A 13919-nucleotide genomic window follows, 5' to 3' on the forward strand; every position below is an offset into this window, starting at 1 on the left:
CCATCTTTCTTAAAACATTTCCATGCCAGGGCAACCTGGGGAATAAGCATCTCACATGCTTTTTGTGGGGTTAGATGCTGCTAGATTCTTGTCAATCATCAACTCATTTAATCCTTCCCACAACCGGGAGTTGCCTCCATTTTAGACTTGGAAACTGAAGCTCAAATAGGTCGAGGTTACAGAGCAAGGATGAGGTCAGCTTTTAATCCAAATCCGAAATGTCTAAACCAACACTGCTGACCTCCATGCTAATCCCAATGGCCATACTAGGCTTCTCCTTGTCTTCTGCAGTGAATCTGGCATCCGGCTTGTTTAGGCTTCTCAGGACAAAGACATGACTCTCTGGGCTCAGTGACTCAGGTCAGCCCTTTGCAAGCTATTCACGAGCATGTCCATTACTGGCTGGTGGATCCTCCCAGTCCCCACACATACAGAGCTTTCTAGTGTTGTTGCGTTGGTGTGTGTCCCAGCGTGCGCCACGCAGAGCGATCCCCTGGCTCCCAAACTACCAGAAGAGGCTGCGACCAAGTGTGCAGGCACAGTGAGTGGAGACTCCACGCTCGCCTTCTCCCGTGCTGATCTTCTCCTGTGGCCCTGTGTGTGGCATGTGTATGACGAACCTAAACATCATGCTGTAAACTATTGTTTCCACTGGGAGAAACAACTAGGCCTGAAACAGAGGGGAGAGCCTTTCCCACATCCGTGTCTGTGAGTACCGTCCTTCTCCTAGCAGCTGCTCAATGACAAGAAGCCTGTCTTCCGAGAATACAGGGAGGAGCTGACCTGTCACAACACACAGTTAGGGCTGTGCAAACAACCACAGCAGAAACGATGCCACAGCCGGCGCTCAGCGTCTCACTGGTGAGACAGTCCTGGGTCTTAACCTTGGTCACCCTGTCCTACCTTGTAATGTGAGGAAGGGCTCAGAGTGATGCCGTGACAGATCAACTTCTTGTGAACCACTTTCATCACCCTCCCTCAGGTAGCCCTGTATACATTATACATTTTTGTTTCAACCTAAAATCTGTTCATATGGTCCTTAACCTGCCCGGAGAAATATCAGTGAGCACTAGAGAAGCCAGTAACTGGAAAAATCTGCAGCAGCAGACTAAAATCCATCATGAACTATTGCATAATCCAAAGGTGTCTGGAACTGAATAGAATCAAAAAGGCCAGAATATCTATTTTTTGGGTTTGTTTGTTTGCAGGTCGACAAAAATTGGTTTTACATGGCTTTAAGCACCAAATCAAACCGAAAGCCTTACTATTCACTTACTTAGCAAATATTTATTAAATACCTCTCATGTTCCTAACTCTATGTAGACAATGGGAAAGATGCATCAGGGGATGACAGAGTGTCTAGGGATACAAAGATAAAGGACTTGGGAATGGTCCTCAAGACAAGGGAAGAGGGACTTTCCTGGTGGTCCAGGGGTTAAGATTCTGTACTTTCACTACAGGGGGCATGAATTCTAGTTGTGAAACTAGGATTTCACATGCTGCTTAGCAAGGCCAAAAAATTAAAAATTTTTAAAAAAAGACGGGAGGAATTATAGTGTGGTTCTAATTTGGATCCATATGGAGGGGATCTGTACAAAGTGCAATGGGGACAAGGAGAAGAAGCATCTATAATGCCAGGAGGAAGTCAGGGAAGGTGACACAGAGAAGACTGCACTTGTCCTGAGACCTAAAGGATAATTTCCTTTCATATCTTTTGGTCAGATGGATGAATCTGGGGAAAGTGTTATAGGCAGGATGAATAGCACAAATAAAGTTGAGGGTCAAGCAGTAGCTTTCTATAACTCTGTATTATAAAGAATAAACTGGAAAACTATGAAGAGATGAAGCTGTGCAGTGGGGCAGCACCTGTGTGCCCATTAAGGGAAGGCTAGTTTTTATTCTGGAAGCCAGGGTTTGACTGGGGATCCACGGGTAATGGTTTCAGGGAATCCATGAACCCCAAGAAACTGTATGAAAAGCTTTGTGGGCAAGGGCATTTCTTCTGGGAGAAGGTCCACAGCATTCATTGATTCTTAAAGAGGTCTGTAACTTAAAAATTATAAAAGTTATAGTCAATGGAGAATCTCTGAAGAGTGGAGGGACATAATGAGATCTGTGGGAGAGAAAGATCACGCGAGCAGCAATGTGGGAGACAGACTAGAAAGAGGTGACACTAGGCTTAGATGGCCACCTGGCAGCAGTGACAAAACAATCAGGGCCTAGACTGGGCATTTGGGATGAAACAGAGACTGGACAGGAGAACCTAGGAAACAGAAGCAACGGGATTTCCATCTAATCAGTATGTGATTAGATTTCACGGTGTTGGAAAGCAAGGAGGACATGCCCCATGACTGCCTTGGGCCCCAGGGAAAACTGTGGTGCGCTTAGCTGACTGGAGGCGGGTTTGGCTTTGGGAAGATCGGGGTGGGGATGATATAGTCCTATCTGGATCTACTGAGTTTGAAGTTCTTGTGGGTCATCCATGTGGACCCGGAAGACCATGCCAAGAAAATAGGTAAAATTAGAAGGGAAAGGGGCAAGGAATGGAACCCTGAGGGACACCAATGTTGAAGGAATAACAGAGCAGCAAGAAAGACAGGAGAACCAGGGCTCAACAACACCTTAGAAACCAAAGGGGACAGTTTCAAGAAGTGGGAACTTTGCCATATGCATTTGATAATTGATCCAAGATGAGGACTGGAATGTTGGGCTTGCCAATAAGAGGTCACTGGATAGCACTGATGTCAAAACATACTTATTACATCACCAAGGCAAAGTCTAGACATCTAACTGATGGACCTGAAGGAATCAAAAGTGAAAACATCTGTGAAGGGAGAGGCCTTCTCAGAAGCTTTAGGAAAAGCCTGTGCGTATTAAAAAAACATAAAGTCAGAGTCAAGAGAAAGCCATCAGTGTGTTAGGAAAAATGAATAAATTAAATTTTAAAAAATCAGGACAAATATGAAACTACTGTTTATTTTCTAGACTTTCCCAAGGCCTACGGGATTCTCTTTTGGATACCTGGAGTCCTGGAGTATACATCTGTAATCTTATCAAAGAAGGAAAAAATATTTTTCTGAAATGTATAGGTTGGAGTACTCTTTCCTGTTCCTGAGCTGAGGAAGGGTAGGGGAGAAAAAAAATTAAAGGAAAACAAATCACTTCAAAGGTTTCAAGTGTAAAGCAAACAATATATGGTGGGCAAGAAACAGCTAAGTCTCTTGGGCAGAAGAAAAATCCCACAAGAAAAGAAGATTCTCCTTTCCCCTCCCTCTGCCTTTTTATCATACCAACTTTCAGAGGTCATCCTCGCTGCCTCAGAACTGGATATCTGAGTGTTTCCTAGAAATCAAGTTCCACGACCCCTTTTGTGCCTCTGTACCCTTACTTCCCTAGAAGTCACAGACTGGGCTGTATAGATTATACTAGAAAGTCCCAGTAATGCTTTGGGCTCTCCTACTTAACGTCACTGGCCTGCTCTGGTCCCAGGCCAGTCCTTGGCTGTTCCACGTTGCCCTAAATAACCCTCCATGAGCAGCTGTCTGCCTTATTAGAAGCAAGACGAAGGATAAGATTACAGGCACCACGCAGGGGTACTCTGGGCACAGCCACGAGGGACGCTGGAGAGCATCAGAAGCACGTACTTTGGAGTCTCCAATTACAGCCTGTTGGGAAGAGGCTGTAGGGAGGACTACAGGTGATGGGTCTATGACATGAGATAGAAAACAAATAAATGACTTGGTCACTATCTTTTTGCTAAAATTTTTCTTTCTACCTTAACTGAACTTTGAATAAGGAAAAAAAAGGACATGAGGAGCAAATGTTTGTTAGATGTGAAGTATACTTTCTGACAGCTACGTAATTTAAAAGTTGTAAATCCTACAACAGCCATGGAGAGGGAATAGAATCCTATTCCAATGAACCTTTAAAAATAGGATAAACATGCTTTGGGAATAGACTGCCTGTCTGAGGACAGAGGGATAGAGCAGGTGACTGAGGTCCTTTCCAGCAGAATATGCCCATTTCATTAGGCCAAATGTAGTGTGGTTTCAGGAGGATTGGGACCACTTCTGGGCTGGAAACGGGGTTAGGATCTAGCATCTAATCAGCCCAGTTTCTGAGTTCAGAATGTCTGACTCTTGGCCACTCTTCTATTTTAAGATGCTATTAGCCTTGCTAATAGGTGGTGCTAGTGGTAAAGAACCTGGTTGCCAATGCAGGAGACCTAAGAGACGTGGGTTTGATCCTTGGGTTGGGAAGATCCCCTGGAGAAGGGCAAGGCAACCCACTCCAGTATTCTTGCCTGGAGAATCCCCAAGGACAGAGGAGCCCCACAGGTGGGCTACAGCCCACAGAGTCACAAAGAGTCGGACGCAACTGAAGCAACTCAGCAGCAGCAACCTTGCTGAGGTCAGGGAACAACAGAGCTGAGGCTCCTCTAGATCTTACAGAGCTGACTCTCTTTGCCATGTGGCCTACAGCCTCTAGGGAAAAGCCTTCCCAGGCCTCTCCCTGGGAGAACGAGGGCCCCACAAACCTATCTCCAGGCAGGCCACTTCTGCATCTGAGCTGTTATAATTAAACATTTGTTCAAAAACCTTTCAGTTGGGACTCTCAAATCTACTTTGAGTTTGCTGTTTCGCTTCCTTCCTCCCAAGAATTCTATCCTACCACTCTCAGTACCTACTGACATGCACCTGTGACGTTATACGGCTTTGCAGTGGGATGTGTCCCTGGGTACACTGTGCCTGTCTCTAGAATGAAGGTCTCTCTGCTCAGGATCAGAAGCTATAAGGGCTCTGCTGCTCTTGGACCCATGTTAAATCCTAGACTTCTTTTTTTAAACCTCTTTCCTTTTCCAGAAAGCTCTGCTTCTTCATAAATTCATAACTCTGTGGACCTCATCTGGATTTTTAGCTGGCTCTTTCTTCCCCTAATCTGACGATCCAATCCCACAGGCCATCCTACCAAGGTTTTAGGATCAACACTCAGCGTTTATGTTGAGGAACTCAGTACTGGCATGAGATTCTTTCCAGGAGAAAGAGAGAAGCAACAGAAAACAGGTCTGCGCTCCTAATCTGGCTACTATTCCTAAACTCAGGCCCCTGTGCCCTCCTTCCTGTTTTCCTGTTCATAATAGACATCACAATTATAATTAAACATTAGTTTAAAATATACTTAAAGTCTAGCTTTACTAATACACTAGTTAGAAGAGTCATAAGAACAAAGACGATGGGTGAGTCTTCCACTGATGAAGCTGTAGCGTCTTCCATCCTGTTTGGCACACAGCAGATGCTCAACAATTCACTTTTTATTGAATTAGTGTTGCATTTACTGCATCATGCACTGATTTACGCACTTTACTTGAATGAAGAGTTCAGTTTCTCGAAATCTATCTTATCCACGAAGCCTTCCCTGGTTAGTCTAACCAAGGCCTACCATTTCAATACACAAGTGGATTCTATTTGGGCTAAGACACACTTGATTATTGCTATTTATGTTATTATGTTATTTATTAAGAATTTTAGTAATGTATGACATCTTTCCTCATTAAATTACAGTTCCCAAAGGAAATCAGCTTCTCCACAACACACAAGACAGGGCTCTATACAAATTGGGTGTTTAAAAACCCGAGGGAAGAGCGGTTCAGAGGAAAGGGGAGGCCAGCTGAGATCCCCTTCTTTCTCTCTTCATCTTTCCATATACCTGACAGTTCTGACTCCCAGGTCTCCTGGACTCAAACCAGAGGGCTTTGCTTTCTTCTGCCTGCCGCCCCCCACCCACCCTCCACACCCCTTGGTATGTACTGATTAACTGCTGCTGTTCCTGTTTGTTTAAGGGTTAAAGGAATGGAAGAGCAGGGGGGTCAGAGAAAACAGAGAACGGCAGAAGGACGCAGACGTGCACCTAGCAGAAGGAAACGTGTTGTAAGAGGCACCTGACCCTGGTCCACGCGGGAGCCCTGCTGACACCGGAGTTGGCTCCTGAAGATTTGCTAGAGCCCACCAAATACCAGTTCTAAATCTCCTCCTTTTTGCAACATTCCCAATGTACTTGAAGTGAATCCACCTACTGCTTTCTCAACAGTTTTATCTCATTTTAGTCTCCTTTCCAATCCTGCTTGAGAAAACACCAGTTTTCTGAGTACCCAAGGACCCAAATGGTCCCAGATCTTCAGAGAAACTTGGAAAGAAGCTTTATGAAGACCTAAGTAAGTTTAGGGGAGAATGGATACATATATATGTATGGCTGAGTCCCTCTGTTCCCCAAAACTATAGCCCAAAACTATCACAACATTGTGAACTGGCTATAACCCAATATAAAATAAAAAGTTAAAAAAAAAAAGTAGAGCAAGTGAAATACAAAAGTACTTGTGGACTTAGACCTAACAGAGATTCTGGGGGGAAGCCCCAGGTTCCGGTGTAAACGTAAAGCAGGAGGACCTTAAGGAGGATGGTTCTGTTCTACAGGCTCAGGCTAAAGGAGTCAGGAAATTCAAGGGGGCCTCCCAACTATGCTTTTTGTGGGTTTTGGAGGGCCTCCCAGCCAGGCCCTCTCCCCAAGCTGGGCCCTCTTCCTTACCTTGGGCATCGCCACCAGAGGTTAACACGGCGATGGCTCTGCCGATTCCCAGAGTTTTGGCTGCATGGTGCTCTTCATGGGTCATGATCCACTCTAGAATTCAAAAGAATGGCCAGTTAGGACACAACAGGATCAAGGTGCTACGAGCTTGGAAGATGGCTCTATTAGACTGGCTAGAGCCACCTCAGTCAGGCTCTCCCACTATATTGAGTCTGAGGTTTGCAGCCTGGGACCTTTGGACTTCTTCCAGAAGAGAGCCACACCCTTGCAGAATGACAGGCTGAAATGTCACAGAAATCAAGCCTAAGACCGCAAAAGTCCTGGTTAATCCCTCCCACTCCAACTGGAGCCTATTTGGAGAAGAAGCTAAGGTCAAGGAGAAGGGTGGGTGACTGAACAGAAATGAGAAAAGGAGAAAAGTTAAGCTAGCCTCACAGAGTCCACCCTTTTAATGAAAGGAAGGGCTATTGCAGACAACAGGAATCAGATGAGGCTTAGGGCACAGCAAACCAAAAAAGCAGAAGCAGAAAAACAAGGGTAGTTTGGGTTTTGGCTAAGATTTGGGTTGGGTGTTATGGAAATGGGCTAAATTGGAACAGGAGTTCCAGGTCATACAGGCACATTGGAGCTTGGGCAAAATAATGGTTCAGGCTTAGGAATGGTGAGGGACTTTCTCTGGCTTTTCCCCATCCCTCTCCGGGTCTCTGCCTCCTATGCATCTCTTGATCCTTTATCTTCAGGCCTTGCCCCTTACACTAAACACTACCAAATGGGAAGAGTAACACAAAATCACTGCCACATAGACATAAATATGTACACATAACATGTGAACACCTTCATATTTTTGTCTTTAGGACTTATCTCTCTCAAAGGAAAATACAAGACATACTTTTGCATCCATAAAAATGCCGACTGAATCATCACTCTCCCAGTTATCCAGGCTAACCACTCTTATTTTTAAAATTTATCTCCTCTTTACTCTCAGAATCAAAACAGTTACCAAACCCTATTATTCTCCTTATTATTATCTTCCTTTATCCTTCTTTTCTGTCCTCATGGCCTCTTTCCATCTGAATTGTTTTCTTCAATAGCTGGTCTCCCTCTGCTTGTGCTTCCCGTCTCCACTCTATTTCAGACACCAAATAAACCTCCAAGGGAAGGTCACAGGCCTCTGAGGCCTCAGTGGAGAGAGGATTCATTCACACGATCAGGAGCTGATGACCTTTAAGTACAGCTCATGTTTCAGATGTGAACCCCGGAGCAATCAGGGTAGCTGCTGATAAACACATAGGTCACATCCTCATACAAATCCATACACATGCCAAGAAAATACATGCAATGAGACATTCATGAAGAAAACATACACAAACATACATAGTGTTGTTAACAAACACAGGTTCACAGATATGCTGCATATAATCAGTACTGACAGATAAACCAAAACTTCCTGGGTTGCATTCAAAGCTTCCATGACCTAACTCTTGCCTGGAGCTCCAACCCTGGCTCTTGCGAATCTTCTGCTCCATTAACATCTCAGCATCACTTTGTTCCTCCCCACTTCTGGGCCTGTGCACACTGCATCACTTGTGTGGAAGGCTACCCTGGCTCTTTCCACAGATCAATATCCTACTCCATTATTTGAGGCCTGTCCCAGTCACATCCCTGTTAAACCTATAAGCCTTCACTGATTACCACAGGTCAAGGAGTGCTGCTTCCTGAACCTCCTCAAATCACATAGTGTTTCTGAAACCAGATCACTCGCTTAGCAGTTAATTATTGCTTTATGTGATATTTTAGTTGCTTCTTATGAGTTGAAAAGGTTGAGCTAAATAAGGAGTCAGCTAACTACAGCCCAGGAGCCAAGTTGAACCCTTGCAATGTCTTTGTATGGCAGCAAACTAAGAAAAGTTTTACATTTTGAGTGGTTGAAAAAGCAATTTCATGACATATGAAAATTATATGAAATTCAGATTTCAGTGCTCATACCACTCACATTCTTTTGATAATTATCTATGGCTGCTTTTGTGCTACAAGAGCAGAGTAGATTATTTCGACAGAGACCCTAAAACATTTACCATCTGGCCTTCAAAAGAAAAAGTTTGCAGATACCTGGGCTAAACATTGCTAACGTCATTTTCCCTAACTAGACTGAAAACTCCTGGGGGGGTGGGAGGATCATTTACATTTTTTAAAGCTTCCCACAGCCTACCAAAGCCTAAAAAAACCTATGCACATAACAAGAGACATTCAGTAAAGCATCAGTGAACTGACCACAGGAAAGGCGCACAAATATAGAAAAAAATTTAAATATGCTTGGATACATATTCCTTCTACTTCTAACACATACAGATACAAACAGGACTTAAGAAAGCAGATAGCAACAAATAGTGAGAGGAATACAAACACACAAGAAGAGACACTCTCCTATTTAATGAGTGTTCACGTGCAAATTTCTGCAGTTCTCAAGAAAAGAAAGCCTAAGTGGTTGCTGCAAATAGGAAGGCAAAATTTTGGAAAGAAAAGAACAAAACGTTTGAGAACTGTGCCAATCCCTTTTTCCCTGAGTTTTCCTCTGCTTATTCACTCTGGGAGCTCATCCCTGATAGAAATCCATACAGGGATCGTCCACCCACAGAGGCTTCAGTGACGGAGAGAATGCATCATAAACGGGGGGGGGGGGGGGGAGGAAGGTTGGGAGTGCTGACCTGCAAAAACAACAGCTCAAATTCTTCTGCTGCATCTCTAAAATTGTTATAGAGGCACAAGTCACAGACATACAAGCAGAGTCATAAATAAATGGATCAACAGTGACACATATGTAGAAACAGACATGTTTAAACCTATACATAAAATCACAGGTGCGCAGAGAGGCACGAGGGAGGTAGAAATACAGGCAAGGCAGCATCATAGGTGCACTGACTTGAATTGGATGAGTGCCAGGTGAGAGTCGGGCTGCCGAGGGCCACTGGGTCGGAGCGCCACCCACCCACCCCTGATTCCCAGGCAAAGAGACAGGGTGTGCACACGAGGGGCTAGGACTCGTCACCCATCCCCCCTCAGCTCCTCCTTCTGATGCCGCACCACCTCTTCTTTCCCCGTCTGCTCCCTTCTGTTCTCCCACCGCCAGCTCCCAGCACGTTCATTCCCGCCTCGCTCCGCTATCCCCCTCGCTCTTTACCCAAGGGCCCCCCTTGCCTTATAGTCTTAGCTCTCCTCCGCCCGGGCTTCTTTGCAGATTGTCCTTGGGGAAAGGGGGAGGGGAGCTTGGCGAACACGGGGAGGAGCCAGGTGGAAGCAGCCGGGGAGGGGAAAGAGGAGAGGCTTTTCAACCTCCACTGAGCTGATGCCGGCCGCGAGGCTCCTCCCGCTTCTGCTCGCCTTTCTCCTCCCCTTCCCCCTCCCGCTAAGAACACAGCACAAATGTGCCAGGGGCTTAGTTTCTCAGCTCCCTAGAGGGTTCCCGCATCCAGCTCGGGAGGCCTCAGCTCCGGTACACAGTAGGAACCAGAATTTATTTAGTTGCTCCTCTTGTTGTCCTCGGAGACACTGTTTTCCTAGCCGGGGCTTTTCTGCATTCAAACATCCTCCACAACTACAAATAAGCCTCCCTCTGGCCCTGTCGACTGTCTCCCACCTCTGTCACTTTGTTAAGTGTTAGTCGCCCAGTCGTGTCCGACTCTTTGCGACCCCATGGACTGTAGCCTCTGTCCATGAACTTCTCCAGGCACGAATACTGGAGTGGGTTGCCATTTCCTCCAGAGGATCTTCCCGACCCAGGGATTGAACCCGAGTCTCCTGCATTTCAGTCAGATTCATTACCGTCTGAGCCGCCAGGGAAGCCTTCTGTCACTTTAAACAAACATTTATTGGAAGTCTGTGCGCCAGGTTTTGTATTAGGTTTTGAGAGATGAAAAGATAAGTGAAACTGAATCCCTGCCCTTGAAGAACATTGATCACTGGTATTGACATTTTCTATGTAGTTGTTCAGTCGCTCAGTCGTGTCTGACTCCTTGCGACACCATGGACCGCAGCTCGCTAGGCTTCCCTGTTCTTCACCATCTCCCGGAGTTTCCTCAAACTCCTGAGGGATGTCAAAAACTCCTTTTGCATTTACATACCTTTCTCAGAGAAAATACAGGGAAGCTAGCGAGGAATGAGAGTTGTTTTCGTTGTTTAGTCGCTAAACTAAGAGGCAAGAACCCTGCCTTGACAGCCTCATTCTCAAACCTGCAGTAGAAGGGGATGCAGAATTCTGAGAGTGAGGCAATCATATCAGTTGGGCTACAAAGCAAGAACAACATGGATCCTGGGAACATGGATCAAGTACTACTTGAGCAAGATGTGCACCCTTTTACCCAGCTCCTCTTTACTCTTTCCACTGCTCCACCCATGCCTTGTTTCAACCCCTCTCATCTCCTTGCTGTTTTTACTGCCCCTCCTCCTGCTTACTTTTGTTTCTGCACCTGCACATGCTGCAAACAATAAGTAACTAGGAGATCAAAAGAAATGACTACACAAAATTAACTTTTGTACTGCAAATGTTGCCATCAAAAAAGTGAAAAGACAACCCACAGAATGGGAGAAAATATTTGCAAATCATATATCTGATAAAGGACCAGGTATTGAGAATATATAACTCTTGCAACCCAACCATAAAAAGATAATAAACCAATTTAAAAATGGGCAAAAGATCTTAACAGATGCCTCACCAAAGACTATAGATGGATGGCAAATAAGCATATAAAATGATGCTCAAATCATGTCATTGGGCACTGCAAATTAAAAGAGAGGCCGCTACCATCTATTAGAATGAAACCTGACAGTACCAGACACTGACAAGAATGTGAAGCAACAAGAACTCTGTTGATACAAATGTAAAATGGTATAGTCACTTTAAAAGATACTTTGGCAGTTTCTTACAAAGCTAAATATAGCATTACCATATGATCCAGCAATCATATTCTGAGATATTTATCTAAGTGAGTTGAAAACTATACCTATACAAAATCCCGCACATAAATGTTTAATAGCAACTTTGTTCAAAATTGCCAGAAACTGGAAGCAACCAAAATGTCCCTCCAAAGGTGAATTATCGGATAAACAAACTGTGGTACATCCATCTGATGGGATAGTGCAAAAAAACAAAATGACCTACCAAGCCAAGAAAAAGACACTGAGGAACCTTAAAACATACTGCTTAGTGAAAGAAACCAGTCTGAAAATACTACATACTATGTGATTCCAACTATATGACATTCTGGAAAACGTGAAATTATAAAGACAGTGAAAAGATGAGTGGTAGCCAAGGGTTCAGAGTAGAGATGGAGCAATAGATAGGTGGAACACACGGGATTTTTATGGGAGCAAAACCATTCTGTATGATTCTGTAATGGAGGATACATGACATTATGCATTTGTCAAAAGTTATAGAGTTATAAAACACAAAGTGTAAACCCTAATGTCAAGTATGGAATTTAGTCAATAATCATGTATCAATACTGGTTCATCGATTGTTAACAAATGTACCACACCAACGCAGGATGTTAATAATAGGGGAAACTGAGCAGAAAACAGCCAGGATATACGCAAACTGTGCAATCTGCTCAATTTTCTATAAGTCTAAAACTTCTCTAACAAAGTCAATTAATTTCAAAAAATATATTCTGTTCAATGAAATATCAAATAAAGTTGTGATAGTAACAAAGAAAAATAGGCAAGCATTTGAAAAGACATATGTTTAAGAAAATATACAAACAACTGATAGGTGCATGAAAAGATCCTTTCTTTTTTAGGTTATTAATTATTAATTCCATTTAATATAGACCTATTCAAATCATCTATTTCTCCTTGTGTGAATGTTGGCAGATTGTATCTTTCAAGGGATTGGTCCATTTGACCTAGGTTATCAAATATGTGGGCACAGAGTTGTTCATAGTATTCCTTTTTCATCCTTTTAATTTTCACGGGATGAAGCAATGTCCCCTTTCATTTTGGGCATTAGTAATTTGCGTTCCCTCTCTTTTTTTCCCCTTAGTTAATCTATCCAGAGATTTATTAACTTTATTGACCTTTTTTAAAAACTAGCTTTTAGTTACATTAATTTTCTCTATTGATCTTTTTGTCTTCAATTTTATTGATTTCTGTTCTTCTTTTTTCTTTTTTGTCTGAGTACTTTGGATTTAATTTGTTCTTCTCCTAGTTTCCTAAGATGGAAACTTAGGAAACTATAAGAGATTTAGATCACCTGCTTTTCTGATATATCCACTCAATGTTATACATTTCCTTCTAAGCACTGCTTTCTCTGCCTCTGAGAAATTTTAATAAATTGTGCTTTTCATTTTATTTAGGTTAAAATATATTTAAACGTATCTTGGGATTTCTTCTTTGACTAAAGTGTTACTTACATTTGTGTTGTTTAACCTCCAAGTATTGGGGCATTTTCCAGTTATCTTTCTGTTACTGATTTCTAGTTTAATTCCACTGGGATCTGAGAGCAGCAATTATATAATTTCTGTTCCTTTAGTTAAGATGTTTTTTATAGCCCAGAATGTGGTCTGTCATGATGAATATGTTATCATGTATGTATGCATGGGTGAATCAAGTCACCTTGAGAAAAATTTATATTCAACTATTGTTGGACAAATTGCTGAAGTCAGTATTATTCAGTTCACTGATGGCTTTGAGATCACTGATGTCCGTATTTTCTGTATTCTGTATCTGTCCACTTCTGAGAGAAAGATGTTGAAGTCTCCAATTGTGATAGTTAATTCATCTATTCCTCCTTTTAGTTCTATCAGTCTTTGCCTCACATAGTTTGATGTTGTGTTTTTTTTTTTTGGATGTTGTGTTGTTAGACACATACACATTAAAAATTGTATCTTCTTGGAGAATTGACCCCTTTATCATTAGGTAATGCCCGTCTTCATCCCTGTTGACATTTCTTTGAACTCTGCCAGTCTAAAATTAAAACCACCACCCCTGCTTTCTTTTGATTAGTGCTAGTATGGGATATTCTTCTCATCCATTTACTTTTTATCTATAAATATCTTTATATTTAAAGTACATTTTTTGTGGACAACACATAGTTGGGTCACGTTTTCAGATTGACTTTTCTTTTTTTTTTAATTTTTTATTAGTTGGAGGCTAATTACTTCACAACATTTCAGTGGGTTTTGTCATACATTAATATGCATCAGCCATAGAGTTACACGTATTCCCCATCCCGATCCCCCCTCCCACCTCCCTCTCCACCCGATTCCTCTGGGTCTTCCCAGTGCACTAGGCCCGAGCACTTGTCTCATGCATCCCACCTGGGCTGGTGATCTGTTTCACCATAG

General features: G+C 43.1%; 1 protein-coding gene across 9 annotated transcripts in view; it reads right to left on the reverse strand.

Moving 5' to 3' along the window:
* PFKM (phosphofructokinase, muscle) overlaps window positions 1-13919 on the reverse strand; it is a 43500-nt gene that overhangs the window by 14662 nt on the left and 14919 nt on the right. Inside the window, exons 1-2 of one of the 9 annotated variants that reach the window (XM_043885723.1) lie at window positions 9778-9921; window positions 6583-6675 (exon numbers count right to left, since the gene is read on the reverse strand). In XM_043885723.1, coding sequence (XP_043741658.1) covers window positions 6583-6667 — 85 coding nt within the window. In that variant the 5' untranslated portion in view covers window positions 6668-6675; window positions 9778-9921. Of the gene's footprint in view, window positions 1-6582; window positions 6676-6765; window positions 6785-7471; window positions 7490-7582; window positions 7715-8061; window positions 8087-9502; window positions 9521-9777; window positions 9922-13919 lie in introns of those variants that run through there. The other 8 variants (XM_043885782.1, XM_043885764.1, XM_043885760.1 and 5 more) reach the window with 8 other exon arrangements.

The sequence above is a fragment of the Cervus elaphus genome, chromosome 3 (assembly GCF_910594005.1).
Source record: "Cervus elaphus chromosome 3, mCerEla1.1, whole genome shotgun sequence".
Classification (NCBI taxonomy): domain Eukaryota; kingdom Metazoa; phylum Chordata; class Mammalia; order Artiodactyla; family Cervidae; genus Cervus; species Cervus elaphus.